Source organism: Tubulanus polymorphus, chromosome 9 (assembly GCF_964204645.1).
Source record: "Tubulanus polymorphus chromosome 9, tnTubPoly1.2, whole genome shotgun sequence".
NCBI lineage: Eukaryota > Metazoa > Nemertea > Palaeonemertea > Tubulaniformes > Tubulanidae > Tubulanus > Tubulanus polymorphus.
Window position 1 is genome coordinate 645997 of NC_134033.1, and position 18376 is coordinate 664372.

General features: G+C 38.9%; 2 protein-coding genes across 2 annotated transcripts; both read right to left on the reverse strand.

Annotated features, from left to right (window-relative positions):
* Positions 1-803: 803 nt before the first annotated feature.
* On the reverse strand, positions 804-2851 carry LOC141911177 (uncharacterized). Its single transcript, XM_074802155.1, has 3 exons — positions 2794-2851; positions 1007-2698; positions 804-916 (listed from the first exon to the last, which is right to left on the reverse strand). The coding sequence occupies exons 1-2, from the start codon at positions 2849-2851 to the stop codon at positions 1023-1025; spliced, it is 1734 nt and encodes a 577-aa protein (XP_074658256.1). The 3' UTR covers positions 804-916; positions 1007-1022.
* Positions 2852-12134: 9283 nt separating this feature from the next.
* Positions 12135-12714, reverse strand: LOC141911415 (uncharacterized). The gene is made up of 2 exons (XM_074802428.1): positions 12600-12714; positions 12135-12524 (listed from the first exon to the last, which is right to left on the reverse strand). Exons 1-2 carry the CDS (start codon positions 12694-12696, stop codon positions 12214-12216), a joined length of 408 nt encoding a protein of 135 aa, XP_074658529.1. The 5' UTR covers positions 12697-12714; the 3' UTR covers positions 12135-12213.
* Positions 12715-18376: the final 5662 nt, after the last annotated feature.

Consider the following 18376-nt stretch of genomic DNA (forward strand, 5'->3'; position numbering starts at 1 on the left):
ATATCAACCCGATTGATTAACAATTCCCACAAAAGATGGTTGAACAATCCGATGATCTCAATGATTCAATCAATTTACTCTTAATGTTACCTCTTATCTTCATGAACATCAGAAATCCTGCGTGCGTCATGTTTCCGGCGTCTTCTATTTTATATACACGTACAGTAAATGAATGTTTAATACTGCAGCTGGCCATTAAACTACCATTACACAAAAGAAAAGTATCGAAACAGAGACACGAATCGCTTGAGTACAAAACAGTTCCAGCGACTGGGACAAGGGAAATAACAATATGGCAGTGCTAAACTAATTTAACTAATTTACAAACTGGACCGCGATACCTTTTACCAATTCGCCAACAATTTCTACTGTGTCAAGTTGTTCGCATCAGAATCACTTTCCTTTACCAACTAGGCCAAGATGCCCCTGTACAAATAACCTCAGAACCCATTTCAACTCTGTGCCAAAATGTGCAGCACCTATTTGCCAACAACAGGGCAACATTGTCCATGTCCATTGGCTAACAATCCTTTCCAGCGAATGAACAGGGCCAACCACAGATAGAGAAGTCAACAAAAACGAAACGAAAGATGAATTCCGAAAGGAAAACTTTTATCGTTCGTTATATCAGTGTGGGATTCTCTTTATACCGTTGTTGACGTCACACAATATACGGACGTATCACCTACGGTTAACGAGGTTAACTAACCCGGAGGTAGATAGTTTCCCATTATTGTTATTGCAGGCGAATCAAGAATAACTAACGCACAAAGCCTTCATTTTTGTAACCCTTATAGCACTTTTATTTTTTTTCAATGAAATCTGTCTGAGTCTTACATTCAATTATACCAGTACTGGAACGACTGTCGTTATGACGTCGTCATCAGTCTGTAACCATCAGATACCTTCGTTCTTCCTGGAAAAAGAATATGGATAACGTAATGAACGCCATCGCTGAAGACGAAGCGCGCTCGATTATTTCAGAATAGTTGTTTAAGAAAATTACCGAAGTTGGAATATGTCTATTTATCATCCGTGTAAGTATCTGCAGGTTCTGGTTCTGGTTCTGGTTCTGGCTCTGGTTCTGGTTCTGGTTCTGGTTCGTCATCATCTTCACCATCGTCTGACCTTCCAATGCCACCATAGTAGCCATCACCACCATCTTCAACAACGATGTAACTATCGTCGTATTCACCGGCCTCGCTACCGTAGCCATCTTCATAATGGATTTCAACATCTCCGGCTTCATAGCCGTAGCCGTTGTCATAGTAAGCTTCCTCCTCTTCATAATCATCATCATCATAATGGATTTCAACGTCATCATAACCAGCTTCATGGCCATAACCGTTGTCATAATAAGACTCTTCCTCTTCGTGGCCATAGTAAGACTCTTCCTCTCCATAGCCATAGTAAGCTTCTGCCTCTCCATAGCCAGCTCCATAACCATAACCATCATCGTAATGGATTTCAACGTCACCGTAACCGGATTCATAGCCATAACCGTTGTCATAGTAAGTTTCCTCCTCATCATAACCATAGTAGGCTTCATCCTCATCGTAGACAACGGTATTGTCGTAATTATAGTAGTTGTCTCCGTATCCACCAGCGCTTCTACCATATCCAGCTCCGTAGCCATAGCCATTATCGTAGTAAGACTCTTCTTCTCCGTAATACGGCTCAGCGGCGTAGTAAGCCTCTTCCTCTCCATATCCATAACCATAGCCATTGTCATAGTAAGCCTCTTCTTCGCCATAACCATAACCATTGTCATAGTAAGCCTCTTCTTCGCCATATCCATAACCATAACCATTGTCATAGTAAGCCTCTTCTTCGCCATAACCATAACCGTAGCCATTGTCATAGTAAGCCTCTTCTTCGCCATAACCATAACCATTGTCATAGTAAGCCTCTTCTTCGCCATAACCATAACCATTGTCATAGTAAGCCTCTTCTTCGCCATATCCATAACCATAACCATTGTCATAGTAAGCCTCTTCTTCGCCATATCCATAACCATAACCATTGTCATAGTAAGCCTCTTCTTCGCCATAACCATAACCGTAGCCATTGTCATAGTAAGCCTCTTCTTCGCCATATCCATAACCATTGTCATAGTAAGCTTCTTCTTCGCCATAACCATAACCATTGTCATAGTAAGACTCTTCTTCTCCGTAGCCACCTGCACTCCTACCGTACACTACTTCAGAACCATAGCCAGCTTCGTAACCATAGCCATCATCATAGTAAGCCTCTTCCTCTCCATAATATCCTCCTCCGTGGCCTCCGTAATAGCCTCCATCTTCGTAGTAACCACCCCCATGACCTCCATAGTGCCCATGTCCATGACCTCCATAGTGCCCATGTCCATGACCTCCATAGTGCCCATGTCCATGACCTCCATAGCGCCCGTATCCGCGGTCATATTCCTCGTGGCCGTATCCAGATTCCTCACCGTAACCGCCATCAGCACCATATCCAACCTCGTCACTGTATCCTGAATCATCGCTGTATTCGGATTCAGCAGGTGCACTGTATCCAGTATCAGCAGGTCCACTGTAACTAGATTCAGTAGCTGGTGCCGCCGGCGCTACTGGTGCCTGATCGTACGTGGCCGATTCTAAGTAACCAGAATCTTCTCCATAATAGAAACTACGCCCTTCAACTGCTGGGGCCTCGGTAACAGGTTCAACCGTCGGCTCTGTGTAATACATTAAATATCATGTCATTTAGAATTCATCGTGTGTATGTTGTGATCATATTGATATTTTCGATCAAAGTTTCATTCGTACTTACCATCATCAACGGCCATACAGCACCCAGCCAACAAGGCAAGAAGCAGTAACTTCCACATAACTACACATTTATATGAAAAAACAAAAGCAAACATGTTATATCCTGATTAAAACTACTTTGCCAACTATTTGACGGTTCTCTTTTAAGTTTCTTATAAACTAGGGAATCAGTAATGAAAAAGTAATGAACTTTTATTACCTTTTTTGTTTTCACTTCTTTGAGTTAAAAACGAGATTCCTCGACGGCTGAAATCAACAGCCTTGTGCGGTCAATAATAATGGCGCCGAAACACAGTCGACCGAACCCTTTTATAGTCTAGAGTCCGGATAACCATAGATTTACTGGCAGACCACGTGTTGAAATTTATGATATTCAAGGCCCAACTTTCATTGTCCGCTCACGTCAGATACATAGGTGATAAACTTCGTTAGGGACATTCGAAAAATCTGTGCCTCTTGGCGAAGTTACCATAACGGCGAGATTTATGCCGTCTTCTTACGACATTTCGTTCTGAAGGTCGCACAGCTTGCGTCAGGGGTCAGCATTCCGGATGATTCTAAAATCGAACCACACGAACGAAGAAGGAGCGATCGATATTACAGGGAAACATGTTACCGTTTCTGCGCTTACTATAATAGATGGTTTTTCGTGTGTTACTTGCGAATAAAACGTAAAATCGTATCACCTCTCATTTGTAAACGTTTGAGACAAATAGCACTTCGAAGGTCACCTAGATTTGCGTGAAGTACAAGCTTTCGTTACGCAGTTCTATCACTGGTTCACCTGTGAAGCTACTTTAGGCATCAGTAGCACTTTGAAAAGATCTAGCGGTACTTTCTAGGTACTACTTGTATTCACGTTTATCTACTCGACATCTGGTTATCATGGCTTCGCTGCAATTTTTCTCATTTATAATACCACCATTTGCTATGATTTTCCACACGTTTCGATTCAGTTTCCTATAAAACGTTTTTTCTTCAGTTCATCTTTTTTATATCACGGAAAATGACGTTCTGCTAAACTGCACGTCATGTTTTCCGCGTCATGTTTATAAAACGTATCTTCAATTGACCGTGAAAACTATGCGAAAGTTAACTAACTAACTTTATTTGTCGCGTTACATGAACAGATAAATCAGAATTCTTCTCTAATTTCGAATCTCAAGTTCCAGTCTGCCTCAATTAATATATAGCTTTTGGTTTGAAAAATCCCCCTCTCGGTAATAATAACAGTTCACTTGTAAATTGCTGATAATACGTAGGGCCTGAAGTGTATTGTCAGTGAATTGAGAATAATCGACTCAAGATTCACCACACCTGACTGGTCACCAGTCACCACACTGACCAGACTAACTTCCAGTCAATCACTACTGGTCTATGGTCTAATGGTTAGCGTGCTAGACTGGCAGGCCGGAGGTCTGAGGGTCGAGTCCCAGCTAGGGTTAGGGTTAGTGACGAGCTAGGGTTAGGGTTAGCGATGAGTTGAGCACGAGTCCGACTAACTACGCTTAGGGCCACGGTCGAGCCGTATTCCATACTACGTGTCTCACGGTTTTAAGCCTCCTTTTCGAATAATTATATTTTTTTACAGGTCGCTGTCGTAATTCTCGATCGATCTATTGGTGTTAACCAGCAGATTGTTTAGTTAAACCTAGTTCACAATAAGCATTGTTCTAGCAGTGACGCAGTGAGGCAGTCGTGTACGCACACTCCGCCACGCCCACCCCACTGATATTTTTATCAGTATGTGACACCTGCAGACACACCTGCAGCCATCTCTCCGCGTATGCTTGTAATTAATCGCCTTCAATTACACCTGGTCACGACAAAACCGACTCCTTCTAAGACTCGATCCAAATATCTATTCACATTCCACGCGCGATTTAAAAAGAAAAAAACCTTTGAACTGATAATGATTCAAATATTAGGTCAGTCTGTGATCGGTAACTGTCGTTTCGTCATCTCCCCAGTCAAAGCAGAGCTCATTATCATACAAACGAAAAGATTAATAGAATTATGTAAATATGATATCGATTTTGCAATTAGAGAGAATTATAATTACTGATAATAAATTATGCGGCGATGCATAAAAATTCGCGTAATTTTAATGTTATAATGAAACATATTGCGACCAATAAATCGAATACAATCATGGCGTTAAATTCATTATAGGAACAAACCCGATCGGCTTTACAAGTCTTCTTATCGAGACCGACGTCGAAAAAATGGTTTTCAATTCTATTTCAGAACCCCCTGATATCTCATTGACAGAGTGGGTTCTTTGTCTCATGGATGAAAAGACAACCACGAAAGATCAGTAAAGCAGAACGATTCGAAATCGAAGGTAGGTATTCAGGCTAGAAAATGAATACTTTGTTTCCCCTTTCTGCTGTTGACCCGGCCGGCCGCCTATCTACCCTGTACATAACATTAAAATCACGATAAGCTATAGATATGAACTGATTACAAATTTCATCGCAGTTTACAAAATGACCCGACCGATTAATAGAAACAATTGGTATCATTTTCTTAGCCTTACAGAAGGACTCGTAGCATTTTTGGTTTGGATCTGACCGCGCGCGAAGTCGTCAGTTTTTTTAACCCAGTGTTAGGACGAGGATGAAATAATAGCGGAATATTAGACACATGTAGAAAGATACAACTCGTTGTGACAGATGGATTTACTCCGAGGAGCCTATAACATCAATAGTATGTTGTTAACGGCGTGGAGATATGCGGAATGTGGATCGAAGTCTTTATCGAAAAGGTAAGCATTTTCCAATTGCTGAGGAAGTGGATTTAATTCCACTATAGAAACGTCGTAAACCGTGTAGAAAGTATTATCAATTAACTCAAGCTTTAAAACAGATGATCAACGTGTCACATAGTTCCATATCTTTTTGAATGTTCCATTGCGACTTGATTTGACCGTAAGGCTTGTTTCACAGTTGACTGGGTTTCATTTGACTATAGATCCAGTTCCACAGCTGGGTTTAATTTGACTCTTGAACCTAGTTCCACAGTTGCGTGGATATAATTTGACTTTGGATCCAGTTCCACAGTTGCGTGGATTTAATTTGACTCTCGAGCCAGTTCCACAGTTGTGTGGGTTCAATTTGACTCTCCAGATTTGCGTGGGTTTAACTAAAACGTCATTTCTGATGATGCAATAACACGAAAATAGAAATCCACCTCACCCTCCAGAAAAAATGACCGCCTTCCTGCATTTTGTTTTCGTATGTGATTAAATTGACGAACCTTAACAAACACAAATAGGTTAATATGTAAATTCCATCCATGACGTCATAGGGAGATTCTGTGATGACGGCCATTTTGTCTGTATTCATGTATTCAAGAGCTAGCGGAAACGTGTTTAGATTCAGTACCGCAGACGAACAGCTCTATTCTATAACGAGTAGGTTGAAGTTTTTCATATGTCACCTGCATCAGTTCAACTTCGATGGATACGTTTTCGCGAAAGACAATAACAGCTGAACAATGGCCGCCGCCGCCGCCGCCGGTACTGGGCAGCAATTGTAGATGATATTTATTCACCCACTCGTGCAAAAATTATTAATTACTTTTACGCAGTTATATAAAGCGCACCGCTTGAATTCTTTATTAGCAATAGAATCCACATTAAAACCCACTCCGGAATACGGTAAGCTATCGGATATTTTTCGAAAAATTATACATGATTTTCGATTTTTACCAAAAAAGCCGTTTTCTATTAACTTCTATTTCTAGCTGCGGATGCTAAATTTTAGACACTATATGCAATTAGATATTTTTTGATTCTGTTAAAAAAGTTAAAATTCTAAACCTAACTCAACTTGAAAATCTCTATCACGTCTTTCCGAAAACAATTTTTTAATTTCTTTTAGATTATTCAAGCAATATAAACTGAATCAAGAAAGAGATTTATGGATTATAAATTTTGGCCGATATATGTTGACACATGTAACCATCTTTACTTTAATCCTCAATGAAATATTGATATATCATTTCTTGGGACGAAATCTTAAGTCACTAATCTATTTATTTTTCTATAATATGTTTCGACCAAAATAAACTATAAAGATTATAATGCAACCTCAGTAAACTAACGGAGGATAGATATCTGTTAGCTCTGGAAGATCGGTAATTTGGTTAAAGATAACCGGCGGGTCAATACCGTGATAACAATCAACTTTTAATAGTCAGTACTCTCCACCGGTTAACTCTAATCAACTTTTGAGCGCATGGCCCTGTGGTCAATTGGATCTTTGTTTGCGCAAACAGGTTCATATTGACCTGAAAAGAACCGAACTTGAAATCGGTGTTAATTCCGATTCAGATAAGTTTTTTACGAATGTACTTATTCCGATAATGAAAAGTCTTTATTGTCAATAGTAAACAAAACGCATTTTGGATCGAATTTTATATCAACATAAAAATATTTATGTCGGGCAGCCAAAACATGTCAAACATATTTTTTGTGTATACATACATGTAAATAGAAGAAAAATGATCTAAAATGTTCACTTAGGTTTTTTATTCACGATTTCTTTTCTCTGCAGTGGATTGAAAGAAGATGAAGTTAGCGTTGATATTGTTAGGATTGCTAGCAGTAGCGTACGCCCCCGCGCCACCGCGACACGAGGAAGTACCCGAACACGTGATCGATTCGATTAAAGAGGAAGTGATATCACCTCATCACGAGGAGGTGCACGAGGATAAACCGGAATACATTGAAGATCACGGTAAAGGTGACGACGATGTTGTCATTGTAGTCGAAGGAAAATGTAAGTCATTAGTATAAATGATGATGTTTTAATTATGTCAAACTTAAAATAATCAATTGTCTATGTTATGCGGTAGACTTCGCATTACTCGAAAATGGATTCTCTCCGGAGTTAGGATCGGTCGTTAAAGCGAGTGAAATGATGAATATATTTCATGCTTAAGGAATTCATATCTGATTGAAATTACAAGCATGCATTGAACACCAATGTATTGGGGTGGTTTGTGCATTTTGAATGGTGTAAGTGCTAAGTTCTAATAGATAGCCTGATCTGGCTGGAGGATAGCTTACTCTGGGGATAGCTTACTCTGGGGATAGCTTACTCTGGGGATAGCTTACTCTGGGGATAGCCTGCTCTGTGGGATAGCCAACTCTGGGGAAGAGCCTAGTACTCTGGGGAAGAGCCTAGTACTCTGGGGAAGAGCCTAGTACTCTGGGGAGGAGCCTAGTACTCTGGGGAAGAGCCTAGTACTCTGGGGAAGAGCCTGCTCTGGGGGATACCTGCTCTGGGGGATACCTGCTCTGGGGGATACCTGCTCTGGGGGATACCTGCTCTGGGGGATAGCCTAGTACTCTGGGGGATAGCCTACTCTAGGGGATAGTCTGGTCGAATTTTCACTGTAACCCCATCTTGGTCAGGTACACAGCCTCTTAAAGACTTATTTGTAATTGCATATGAATTTCGTACTAGTGTCGGCCATTAACTCTGTCGTAGTAAAAACTACTTCGTTATTGCAAGATATGAGATAAATAGAATGTAATATTTTCTCTCGCTTCAGCCGGCGGCGGAGAAGAAGTCATAACCGTCATCGAAGAGCCACATTACAGCGAAGAGGAACTCGTGGTCGTCTATGAACCGCCAGAGGGTAAATCATCAGGACCTCCGGTATACGCCGATCTTTACGGAGATTACTACGATGACGATGGAGCTGATTGTGGATACAGCTATCCACATTACCACTTACCGCCTCAGCTTCCACCACCGCCTCCACCTAAACCTATCGTCTACGACTACCCGGCCTACAATGGTATGTGTGACTATGGAGATTATTACTATGACGATATTATCATTGTTGAGGAATTCGGACACGGTGAAGAGGTAAGATGGATGCATTATTTCAAAATCCATTTAAAATTGGTCCTGGGAAATTGGTCCTGGACTCCAAAAAAAGATGGCTACATCTATGTTACCACTACATGACATCATTAATTGCTTTTCTGGATCTATAATCTATAAAACCTTTTAATGCCCCAGACCTAAATTACCTTGGTATCTACTTTGTTGTAGTTTTCGCCACAATTTGACATATTCTGATTGTGAGCATATTTTGATGTTTTTAGGAGTAATTGAACTCCTTAGAGAGTAGTGACTACACTAGTCGGGTCTGATGACTGTAACCATAAAATTCCCGCATGCCATCATTAAATGCTTTCCATTTGAGCTGTAGACTTCTAAAAGGATTCTTCCAAAAATCGGCTGCCTCCGTCAAAATACTTCTATGAGGGAGGATGAGTGTGATCATTGGTCGATGGCAATGATAATTCTATACACTGACATCAATTTACACTTTTCCAGGGTGTCGTCTACAAAGATGATATCGGCCGTTCCGATGACGGCATCAAGAAGGACGAAGAACCAGTTGTCGACGAGGCTTTCGAGGAGAACGAATCGGTCGGAAATCCCAAACCGCACGACGAAGTAATCGAAGACGCCATTGCCGAGAACGAGGAAACGAAATCGTTCGAAAAGCCATTGATCGCCGAAGCTTTGGAAATCAACGAAGACAAAAAGTACCCGAAACATCCGCATGAGGTCGCTGAAGAGGTCGTCGACTATAACGAAAAAGGACATTAAACAAATGGCAAGAATCATTTATAAATCATCCAGAAAATATGGTAGCCTGCTCAAATTCCCCTTTGGCATCTGGCATTAAGTTTTGCAAGTTGCTTTTCAATCCTCAACTCCAAATCCTACAGTTTTGGGTTTATCATTTTTCAGAGGATCTTAAATCTATGTTTTAAAGCATCACTTCACACTTTACTCGGATATTTACATTAGAAATGTTCGACGTGTAAATGAAATGTTTGTTGATTCTATTTCCAGTGCTGCAACGGTTGCTTCCAAAGACGCAAAAAATCGGACAACGTCCTAAACGACGATTTGTACTCGAAGAAGTCTCTTGTAAATTGTTATTAGAAATAGAAATGAAAAAATCGGAAATATTTTTAGTTTTCTTTCATATTGTTTTAGAACATCCTATAACGTCCTTGTTATGATTAACTGTCCTGGTGGGCCTCACTTAGAGCTTCTGTTGTGACGTTTTGCTGTTCACATATGATAAGAAAAGCATAAAAAATTAATTTTAAGCAATGATCGAACATTATTTTATTCCACATGAAAGGATGACACGCGATTCATCTAAAGAGCAGGAGTAGCAGCCTCCTTTTGGTAAGCCTCATCATCAGCTGGTCCATATTGGTCTGTAACGAAGATCGTATCACCGTTTGCCAGATCAATGACATCAGAATTTCCCTTACGATAACGATCAACGATTTTCTCGCCTTCTAAATCAGCTTCTAAAGTGCCTGGTTTTGGTCGTCCGTAACTTAGTCTTCTGCGGGGTGGAGACGGATTAGTTTGTATAAACCACCAGCCCAGAATCCATAATCCCCGTAGTACCTTCCTCCATAACCTTCGTGACTTCTTACTCCTAAACCTCCACTTCCTCCATATCCTCCCATATCATATCCTTCTCCATGACCTCCATAATGCATAGCTTGAACTAAGGAATATCAAATGAATTCTTTCATCGCCTAGTTTTAACAGTGTTATCGTTGATGAAATGATTTCTGTGTAGACCTACCGAAGGCGACACTGGTCAAAGCAATCACTACCAATAATGTATTCATAACTTCTTTTGTCGTCAGTTTGTCTTCCTACAACTACAACAAACAAGAGCAAATAGTTAAACACTATTATGAAAGAAAACATAAATACAACTGAATTTTGTAAACAATGCAAAGAAAAATGTTGAACTTACTTTCAATTAGGATATTTCAATCTATCCCTGGTTCTACCCTAAGCTTTCAAACTTAGCTGTATGAACTGTTTGCCATATCGTCCAGAGGAGTTTAGATAGTTATCGTATCATTCTTAAATCTTACATAACGTGTCAGTTTTCGTCGGCAACCTGTCAACTCTTAATTTAGTTCGATGGTTGTTTATTCCGAGGAGTGCGACGGAAAAACCTTAATGAATATTTTCACAGGATATATTTGAACCAGTTGTTCACGTGGTACAGATGTTAAATCTAGTTGAATCAAAAATTTTAAAACCTTTTTTTTATCGGATAGAGCTAAGAATATAGAGCACATAGCCAGTAAACTAGGGTATTTTTTAACATGTCTTCAGAACCACTTGTCCTCTATTGAGATTCCTCAGAATGAAACAAAATAATATAGGCATAAATGGACATTTGTTGTATCCACAGAAAGCATATCGACGTTCCTTCGATTGAAACTGTACGTTATTTTTCAAACCGGGCTCGTATAGGCCTATAGGGAGAGGTTCTGGGTGTTCAAATGACACTCTTCCAGCTCAGCCACCAAGATGCCGGCCTTAAAGAAATTCTTGCATCGATCTTCAAGGGATTCGCTCATTGGTGAAACATTTGTGTTAGTTGTCGTTCAAAATGTCTTTGAAACTGACTTCATTCCAAGCCATTGCGCCGTAAAATGATAATTCAGTAATTTAATTTAGTAATTTAATTCTTTAATGACCGATAAACGGTAAGTGAATGGGTAATGATATCAATATAATGGAATGCGCCGTTGAAAATTGTATCACAGTGAAATCCCAGGGGAGAACTCGATCCCAGGACCTCCGATCTACACACCCTTCGGCGTTTGCGCCTGATATAAAGTCCACTTTCGTAAATCAAACCACCACAATGACGGACCTGCATCTTTCAATGTTGTTCTGAGCTACTTCTAAATCCCCACGAATTGACGCGAATTGAAACGGTAATTTCCCAAATGTACAGAAAAAAATCCTCGTCATTTTTGGCCGCTATATTCAGTATTCGGAATACCAACATAAAAATAGCATATGAAGCCTTCATATCCAAATATGTTTCGCTTTCCATCTTTTTATAGTCATCGTGTATGTATTAGATTAGTCAGTTTCTGTCGGCCACTTTTCAACCATTATTTCATAGTTCAATGGTTTCAGAGTTCAATCGAAATGCTAGTTCATGTGTAACGCGAGTCCTATTCTGTTGAGGTCTCTGTGCAAATTTTTATTAGAAAGAAGAAATGAAAAAATTGGAAATTACTTTGTTTTTTGTATTGTTTTCTTTTTTAATCCCTAAGATGTCCTTGTTATGGTAAATTGGCTTCTTAGGCGTCACTTTGAACTTCTATTGTCACGTTCTATTATTCACATATAATAAGAAAACTAAAACAAGATATTCCATGTAAAACGTAAAATGAAATAAACCGTGTAAGCTTTTATTGATCATTAAAATGATCGAGCAACTTTTATTCTACATGAAGGAGGAAACACGATTCATACAAGAATTACTCATTACCTATTATGAACCTTATTTTCCACCACCGAATCCAACATAAGCCGCATCATCAGCTGGTCCATATTGGTCGGTAACGATGGTCATCGTTTGCCAGATCAATGACATCGGAATTTCCCTTACGATAACGATCAACGATTTTCTCGCCTTCCAAATCAGCTTCTAAAGTGCCCGGTTTTGGTTTTGGTCGTCCGTAATTTGGTCGTCTGCGTGGAAGGCGACGAACTCCAAGGTATCTTCCTATATAACCTCCGTGACCTCTTCCTCTATATCCTCTACCTCCAACATAACGTCCACTATAACCTCCCAAATTATATCCTCCTGCATGAATTCCTGGTCCATTTTCATAATTCTGTGCTTGAACTTAAATATAAGAATATTTCAATGAAATTCCATGAACTTGTTTTAACAATGATTATGATTTCTGTGAAGACTTACCGAAGGCGACACCGGCCAACACAACCACTACCAATATTATATTCATAGCTTCTTTAATCGTCAGTTTGTCTATAAAAACAGCAGGAGCAAATGGCATTATAGAACTTTTCGCGGTAGAAAACCTTTATAAAACCGAACATTATAAAACAATGAAAAGAATCGATGTTGAACTCACCTTCAAATGGGATATTTCAATCTATCCCTGGTTCTACCCTAAGCTTTCACACTTAGCTGTATGAACTGTTTGTCACACTGTCCAGGGCGGTTTATAAAGTCAACGTATGGATCTTAAATCTTACATAACGAGTCAGTTTTCGTCGGCAACTTGTCAACTCTTAATTTAGTTCGATGGTTTTTTATTCCGAGGACTGCGAAGGGAATTCCGAAGTCTCTATAGATTTCTCGATAAAACCGACAAAAACAGGCGTCACATATAAACCATCAGTTGTTCACGTGTTACAGGGATGTCTTATCCAGTTGAATTTAAAAAGGGTTTTGTGGATAGAATTTGAGATTCATACAGCCAGTAAACAAACAGAATTTCTAACATGTTTTCAGAATCACATAACTACTTTCGCAATTACTAAATTTGTATGTTCATGTTTCATATCGTATTCGTTTACTATATTTTTTTAAGATTGCAAAATAAAATACAAAAATAAGACCAAAATATAGGTTTGTATTAAATGGACATAAGATGTGTCCACAGAAAGCATATCGACGTTCCTTCGATTGAAACTGTTATTTTTTCTCATGTATCAGGCTGTTATTTAGGGGGTAGATTCTCGGATTCAAACGACCTTTCCTCTGTCCATCGAGGAAGGTCCATCTAGATCCCGCCGGCCTTAAGAAACTCCTTGCATCGATTTTTAAAGAAGGACGAAGAACCAGTTGTCGACGAGGCTTTCGAGGAGAACGAATAGGTCGGAAACCCAAAACCGCACGACGAAGTCATCGAAGACGCCATTGCCGAGAACGAGGAAACGAAATCGTTCGAAAAGCCATTGATCGCCGAAGCTTTGGAAATCAACGAAGACAAAAAGTACCCGAAACATCCACATGAGGTCGCTGAAGAGGTCGTCGACTATAACGAGAAAGGACATTAAACAAATGGCAAGAATCATATCATTTATAAAACATGCATTCATGTTACACAAATTTCTTTTATGGCATCAGATTTTGCAAGTTGCTGTTCAATTAATGTTCAACTCCAATTCAAAAGTCTACAAGGACATTAAACAAATGGCAAGAATCATATTATCTATAAATCATCCAAAATTATGGTAGCCTGCACAAATTTACCTTTGGCATCTGGCATCAACTTTTACTTTTCAATCTTCAACTACAAATTCAAACGTTGACCTACAGTTTCAGGACTTACATTTTCCAAAAGATCTTATATCTTCTAATTAAAGCATTACTTCACACTTTACTCGGATATTTACATTAGAAATGTTCGACGTGTAAATAAAATGTTTGTTGATTCTATTTCCAGTGCTGCAACGGTTGCTTCCAAAGACGCAAAAAATCGGACAACGTCCTAAACGACGATTTGTACTCGAAGAAGTCTCTTGTAAATTGTTATTAGAAATAGAAATGAAAAAATCGGAAAATAGTTTCAGTTTTCGTTTATATTGTTTTCTTGTAAACATAACAGTGGTATGTTAACTTCTGTTGTTGTGATGCTTTGTTTTCAACAAAGTTCAAAACAGTAAAATGAAAACATTCCATGAAAGCTTTCATTGATCATCAAAATGATCGAGCAACTTTATTTCACACGAAAGAAGGACACACAATTCAAGCACTAATAATCCCATTACCACCGTCCATATCTACTGGGGGTACATAAGCCGTATCATCAGCTGGTCCATATTGGTCTGTAACGATGATCGTATCACCGTTTGCCAGATCGATGACATCAGAATTTCCCTTACGATAACGATCAACGATTTTCTCGCCTTCCAAATCAGCTTCTAAAGTGCCCGGTTTTGGTCGTCCGTAATTTGGTCGTCTGCGTGGACGACGACGAACTGGTCTGTATCCACCACCAGCACTTACTCCATAACCTCCATGGTATCTTCCTATATAACCTCCGTGACCTCTTCCTCTATATCCTCCACCTCCAACATAACGTCCACTATAACCTCCCAAATTATATCCTCCTGCATGAATTCCTGGTCCATTTTCATAATTATGTGCTTGACCTTAAATATAAGAATATTTCAAAGAAATTCCATGAACTTGTTTTAACAATGATTATGATTTCTGTGGAGACTTACCGAAGGCGACACCGGCCAACGCAACCACTACCAATATTATATTCATAGCTTCTTTAATCGTCAGTTTGTCTATAAAAACCGAAGAGGCAAATCATATGATAAAACCTTTCGCGGTAGAAAACCTTTATAAAACTGAACATTATAAAACAATGAAAAGAATCGATGTTGAACTCACCTTCAAATGGGATATTTCAATCTATCCCTGGTTTTACCCTAAGCTTTCAAACTTAGCTGTATGAACTGTTTGGCACATTGTCCAGAGAGGTTTATATAGTAAATATACACATCTTAAATCTTACATAACGTGTCAGTTTTCGTCGGCAACTTGTCAACTCTTAATTTAGTTCGATGGTTTTTTATTCCGAGGACTGCGAAGAGAATTCCGAAGTCTCTATAGATTTCTCTGTTAGCTTTAACTTGTCTTAAAAATTTGATAAATTGCCGAGAAACGTGAGTCTGACGTGACACATCTTCTGAATACATTCAAGATTTGTTCGGGCACTACGAATGTATATAAAATCGTTATCTTTATTCCAAAGAGAAGAAAAGATACGAAACCGTCCTAGCAACGACACAAACACTGTAAAATAGTTATCAGAAAATAGAAATAAGAAGATTGGCAATGAGTTATAGCCTCCTTTTCTTTATATCGTGTACGTAGACGTAGATCATTTCCCGACTATAACCAGTTCTACGTTTGTGTCACGAAGAACTTTTGTTTTCACGTTTTGAATAAATAATGCAATATCCTTTTGACACACTAGAATAGATAATAGAAAGTTGGCACAAACGAATCATAATCAGTGATTATTACTTGATTTATTCTATTTCACACGAAAGGAAGACACAAGATTTATATTATGCAATTTGAGATTTCCATTTGCTACATTTTTTTTTCTTTCTATCAATTTTATTTCCGCCCAAAGCCGTAAGCCGCGTCATCAGCTGGTCCATATTGGTCAGTAACGATGATCGTATCACCGTTTGCCAGATCGATGACATCAGAATTTCCCTTACGATAACGATCAACGATTTTCTCGCCTTCCAAATCAGCTTCTAAAGTGCCCGGTTTTGGTTTTGGTCGTCCGTAATTTGGTCGTCTGCGTGGAAGGCGACGAACTCCATGGTATCTTCCTATATAACCTCCGTGACCTGTTCCTCTATATCCTCTACCTCCAACATAACGTCCACTATAACCTCCCAAATTATATCCTCCTGCATGAATTCCTGGTCCAGTTTCATAATTCTGTGCTTGAACTTAAATATAAGAATATTTCAATGAAATTCCATGAACTAGTTTTAACAATGATTATGATTTCTGTGGAGACTTACCGAAGGCGACACCGGCCAACGCAACCACTACCAATATTATATTCATAGCTTCTTTAATCGTCAGTTTGTCTATAAAAACAGCAGGAGCAAATCATATGATAAAACCTTTCGCAGTAGAAAACCTTTATAAAACTGAACATTATAAAACAATGAAAAGAATCGATGTTGAACTCACCTTCAAATGGGATATTTCAATCTATCCCTGGTTTTACCCTAAGCTTTCAAACTTAGCTGTATGAACTGTTTGGCACATTGTCCAGAGAGGTTTATATAGTAAATATACACATCTTAAATCTTACATAACGAGTCAGTTTTCGTCGGCAACTTGTCAACTCTTAATTTAGTTCGATGGTTTTTTATTCCGAGGACTGCGAAGAGAATTCCGAAGTCTCTATAGATTTCTCTGTTAGCTTTAACTTGTCTTAAAAATTTGATAAATTGCCGAGAAACGTGAGTCTGACGTGACACATCTTCTGAATACATTCAAGATTTGCTCGGGCACTACGAATGTATATAAAATCGTTATCTTTATTCCAAAGAGAAGAAAAGATGCGAAACCGTCCTAGCAACGACACAAACACTGTAAAATAGTTATCAGAAAATAGAAATAAGAAGATTGGCAATGAGTTATAGCCTCCTTTTCTTTATATCGTGTACGTAGACGTAGATCATTTCCCGACTATAACCAGTTCTACGTTTGTGTCACGAAGAACTTTTGTTTTCACGTTTTGAATAAATAATGCAATATCCTTTTGACACACTAGAATAGATAATAGAAAGTTGGCACAAACGAATCATAATCAGTGATTATTACTTGATTTATTCTATTTCACACGAAAGGAAGACACAAGATTTATATTATGCAATTTGAGATTTCCATTTGCTACATTTTTTTTTCTTTCCATCAATTTTATTTCCGCCCAAAGCCGTAAGCCGCGTCATCAGCTGGTCCATATTGATCAGTAACGATGATCGTATCACCGTTTGCCAGATCGATGACATCAGAATTTCCCTTACGATAACGATCAACGATTTTCTCGCCTACCAAATCAGCTTCTAAAGTGCCCGGTTTTGGTTTTGGTCGTCCGTAATTTGGTCGTCTGCGTGGAAGGCGACGAACTGGTCTGTATCCACCACCAGCACTTACTCCATAACCTCCATGGTATCTTCCTCTATAAACTCCGTGACCTGTTCCTCTATATCCTCCACCTCCAACATAACGTCCACTATAACCTCCCAAATTATATCCTCCTGCATGAATTCCTGGTCCATTTTCATAATTATGTGCTTGACCTTAAATATAAGAATATTTCAAAGAAATTCCATGAACTTGTTTTAACAATGATTATGATTTCTGTGGAGACTTACCGAAGGCGACACCGGCCAACGCAACCACTACCAATATTATATTCATAGCTTCTTTAATCGTCAGTTTGTCTATAAAAACAGCAGGAGCAAATCATATGATAAAACCTTTCGCAGTAGAAAACCTTTATAAAACTGAACATTATAAAACAATGAAAAGAATCGATGTTGAACTCACCTTCAAATGGGATATTTCAATCTATCCCTGGTTTTACCCTAAGCTTTCAAACTTAGCTGTATGAACTGTTTGGCACATTGTCCAGAGAGGTTTATATAGTAAATATACACATCTTAAATCTTACATAACGAGTCAGTTTTCGTCGGCAACTTGTCAACTCTTAATTTAGTTCGATGGTTTTTTATTCCGAGGACTGCGAAGAGAATTCCGAAGTCTCTATAGATTTCTCTGTTAGCTTTAACTTGTCTTAAAAATTTGATAAATTGCCGAGAAACGTGAGTCTGACGTGACACATCTTCTGAATACATTCAAGATTTGCTCGGGCACTACGAATGTATATAAAATCGTTATCTTTATTCCAAAGAGAAGAAAAGATGCGAAACCGTCCTAGCAACGACACAAACACTGTAAAATAGTTATCAGAAAATAGAAATAAGAAGATTGGCAATGAATTATAGCCTCCTTTTCTTTATATCGTGTACGTAGACGTAGATCATTTCCCGACTATAACCAGTTCTACGTTTGTGTCACGAAGAACTTTTGTTTTCACGTTTTGAATAAATAATGCAATATCCTTTTGACACACCAGAATAGATAATAGAAAGTTGGCACAAACGAATCAT